This window comes from Silene latifolia, chromosome 7 (genome assembly GCF_048544455.1).
Source record: "Silene latifolia isolate original U9 population chromosome 7, ASM4854445v1, whole genome shotgun sequence".
Taxonomy (NCBI): Eukaryota; Viridiplantae; Streptophyta; class Magnoliopsida; order Caryophyllales; family Caryophyllaceae; genus Silene; species Silene latifolia.
This window is the reverse complement of record NC_133532.1, coordinates 60,399,825-60,403,403: the sequence shown is the minus strand read 5'-3', so window position 1 is coordinate 60,403,403 and position 3,579 is coordinate 60,399,825. Positions and strand designations below refer to the sequence as shown.

Below are 3,579 nucleotides of genomic sequence, written 5' to 3'. Positions count from 1 at the left end.
TGTTGAGCACTGATCTAAGTCAAAACCAGAGGGTGTATAATGCACTGACGTCTGATGAAGTAGCAGCTGTGTGGGCAGATACAACAACAATGCAAGGAAATGAAGGGCCACATATAATTGCGTATGGGAGAGGCGCACATAACCATAGCATAAAACATTTTTATGGCTGTTATGATCCTCTTCAGTATCCTCCTTTATTGCCCAAAGGAGACAGTGGGTGGCATCAAGGTTTAAAGAAGCTGTCAAGCCCAACCTTTGACAGGGAAACAAATTCGACATTTCCAATTGCAACGCTTGCAGACGAGGGGCCTGAATCTCTTGTTCAGGCATAAATAGCAAGTGAGTGTCTGTTAAAGCGATTTTAAATTTGGATTTGTTTCTTTCTTTATGCTAACTTTTGAACTATAAATAACCAGATGCAGCTAGAAGGTGAACCAAAGCTGATAAGCGGATTTCTTGCCGGGAATATTACGCCTACAAGTTCCAAATAAGACCTGGCAACATGGTTCTTCGTGGAGGGAGGTTGTTCCAGCAATATATTGTGGACATGTATGTGAAAATTGGAAATACGCGCCTGGATTTCTTGCGGTTGAATCAAGATACTATACGAGTAGACCTGTATCAAGGAATTCTAGATACAGTGGAACTAGAAGAAAACAGTGCATGTAATGTCGGGAAGCGAATTGTGTTGCCGCCTTCTTTCCTAGGCGGCCCTAGCGATATGCGGAGGCGGTATTTAAATGCAATGGCTCTTGTCCAAAAATATGGGAAGCCAGATTTATTCATAACTATGACATGCAATCCAAACTGGGCTGAAATCAAAGCTGAACTTTCTGCTGGTGAACAAGCACAAAATAGGCCTGATCTGTTGGCCCGGGTATTCCATGCTAAACTAACATTGCTCCGAAAACAAATCAAAGAGAAGAGGATATTCGGAGAAGTGGCCTCTATGATTAATGTAGTTGAGTTTCAGAAGTGTGGCTTACCTCATGCACACTTCCTCATCATTCTTCAACCAGCATACAAAATTACAACACCTGAAAATTTTGATCAAATGTTGCTGCTGAAATTCCGTTGCATGACAACCCTCACCTAAGAGTTGTGGTTCTGAGGCACATGATGCATGGTCCCTGCGGTGATAACTTCCCAAAGTGTTCTTGTATGAAAATAAAAGATGGAAAGAGGTTTTGTGAAAAAAATTATCCAAAGCAATTAAGAGAGTTCACAACAAATGGGAAGGATTCTTACCCATTATATAGGCGGAGGGATACTGGTGAAAAGATAAAAATGTGGAAAGCATTAATGGATAACAGTTCGGTGGTTCCTTACACTTATTTACTGGCAACGTTTGACTTCCACTTAAATGTAGAAGTTTGTTCCACAATTAATGCGGTTAAGTACTTATATAAGTATGTGTATAAGGGTCATGATCGGATACTATTTAGTGTTCCCAATGGAATGGCTTTTATGTTAGTTGATGAGATTGATAAGTACCCGAAGCAGCTTGGCGGATTTTTGGATTCAACTTATTTGACATATATCCTTCAGTACAACCTTTACCAGTGCACATACCCAATGGCCAGATGGTGCGCTTTACAGAAAATGAGGCACTTGAAGAAGTGGCTTCTGATTATGCTAGGGTGAAAACAATGCTTACTGAATTTTTCACAACCAATGCTGCAATAAAAGAAGGCCCCAAATATCTATATAGTGAATTCCCTGAGCATTTTGTGTGGCATGAGAAACTTAAAAAATGGAAAGGGAGGAATCATGGTGTATTAATTGGCCGAGTTGCGCATGCTTCTCCTGGGGAAGGGGAACGCTACTACCTTCGGTTACTTTTAGCACATGTTAGGGGGCCTACATCTTTTGACGATATTTTGACAGTGAACGATGTCTATTGTGTGTCATTTCAAGAAGCTGCGCTAAAGAGGGGGATACTTGAGCAGTATAATGCAGCAGAACAGTGTATGGACGAAGCTATACAGGTTGAAATGCCAAATGCTCTTAGGCGACTATTTGCAACTATTCTTATATTCGGTTGCCCAGAGAACCCTGCTGAATTTTGGGAACAATATTACATACCACTTTCTGATGATTTTAGGAAACAGTTTCCTGGACAGACCTTGAAGATACTATATTTAACGGCAGGTAAAGTGGAGTAGTTTCTTGAGGGAATGGGTAAATGCTTTGAACAATTTGGCTTGGCCCATTTACATTTTGATCAAGAAACAAAGCTTCAAAGTACCAGGGATATTAGTGATGCTATGAATTCACCAGTGCCCCTTTTGCAGTTAGCTTCACTGAAAGATCTCAACGTCAGGCAGCGCGCTGCATATAAGACGATCATTCAAAATGTCAAGGGAAACAAAGCAGGAGCGTTTTTCATTGATGGGCCCGGAGGAACTGGTAAAACTTTTTTATATGGTGCTCTATATTCAAAGGTGAGGTCAATAGGTAAAATATGCCTACCTACAGCTACCTCAGGAATAGCGGCCTCAAATTTACCAACAGGTAGGACAACACATTCCAGGTTTAAAATACCCCTTGATACTGAAGAGACATTAACATGTGATGTCCCTAAGCAAGGCGGTCTAGCATGTTTGCTCCGGGAAGTATCATTGATCATTTGAGATGAAGCATCAATGGCCAAAAGAGACAATATATAAGCCGTCAACATGTTACTCCAAGATGTTTGTAATAGCTCTGAACTGTTTGGAGGAAAGGTCATTGTTTTTTGGGGGGGGACTTTCGACAAGTACTTCCCGTACTTACACGCCAAACTCAGCAAGAAGCAGTTGAAGCAAGCATTGTCAGTTCTCCAATTTGGCTCAGCCTAACAAAATTTAGCCTTACTGAAAATATCAGGGCAAGAGAGGATCCTAAGTTTGCCGAATTTCTTCTCCGCTTGGGTAATGGAGAACTACAGACTGTGGCAAGTAGCTTGGTGCAGCTGCCTCCACATATAATGTTAGAAGAAAGTGGAGAGAAGGAGTCGGAACAGGATCTAATTGATGCAGTGTTTCCAGAGATACAGCAAAGCTGTTTTAATCCTGACATTTTCAATGTACGAGTTATTTTAACTCCGTGCAATGCCGATGTTCATTGCATAAATAGTGCTCTGATCGAAAAGTTCTCAGGGCCAAAACATGTCTACCATAGTTTTGACAGTGTTGTTGATGACAATTCAAATGTATACCCTGCAGAATTTCTAAACTCCCTATGCTCTTCTGGAATGACGCCACATCAGCTTGTTCTGAAGGACAACTCACCAGTGATTATTACGGAATTTAGACCCTGCAGCGGGGCTCTGTAATGGAACGCGCCTTATCTGCAAACTTTTTTTTCCCAAACATGATTGAGTGTGAGATTGCCACAGGATTCTACACAGGAGAACGTGTTTTCTTACCCAGAATTACACTCAAACCATAAAAAAGTTCTAGATTCCCAATTAATTTCCAGAGAAAACAGTTTTCGATTAAATTAAGCTTCGCAATGACAATTAACAAGGCACAAGGTCAGACTTTGGAGCAGGTTGGAGTATACCTACCAAGACCGTGTTTCTCACATGGCCAATTA

At 41.1% G+C, this 3,579-nt stretch overlaps 2 protein-coding genes across 2 annotated transcripts; both read left to right on the top strand.

Annotated features, from left to right (window-relative positions):
- Positions 1–502: 502 nt before the first annotated feature.
- On the top strand, positions 503–1,096 carry LOC141590146 (uncharacterized). Its single transcript, XM_074410755.1, has one exon. It carries the CDS (start codon positions 503–505, stop codon positions 1,094–1,096), a length of 594 nt encoding a protein of 197 aa, XP_074266856.1.
- Positions 1,097–1,649: 553 nt separating this feature from the next.
- Positions 1,650–3,316, top strand: LOC141590145 (uncharacterized). Its single transcript, XM_074410754.1, has 3 exons — positions 1,650–2,151; positions 2,230–2,444; positions 2,789–3,316. Exons 1-3 carry the CDS (start codon positions 1,650–1,652, stop codon positions 3,314–3,316), a joined length of 1,245 nt encoding a protein of 414 aa, XP_074266855.1.
- Positions 3,317–3,579: the final 263 nt, after the last annotated feature.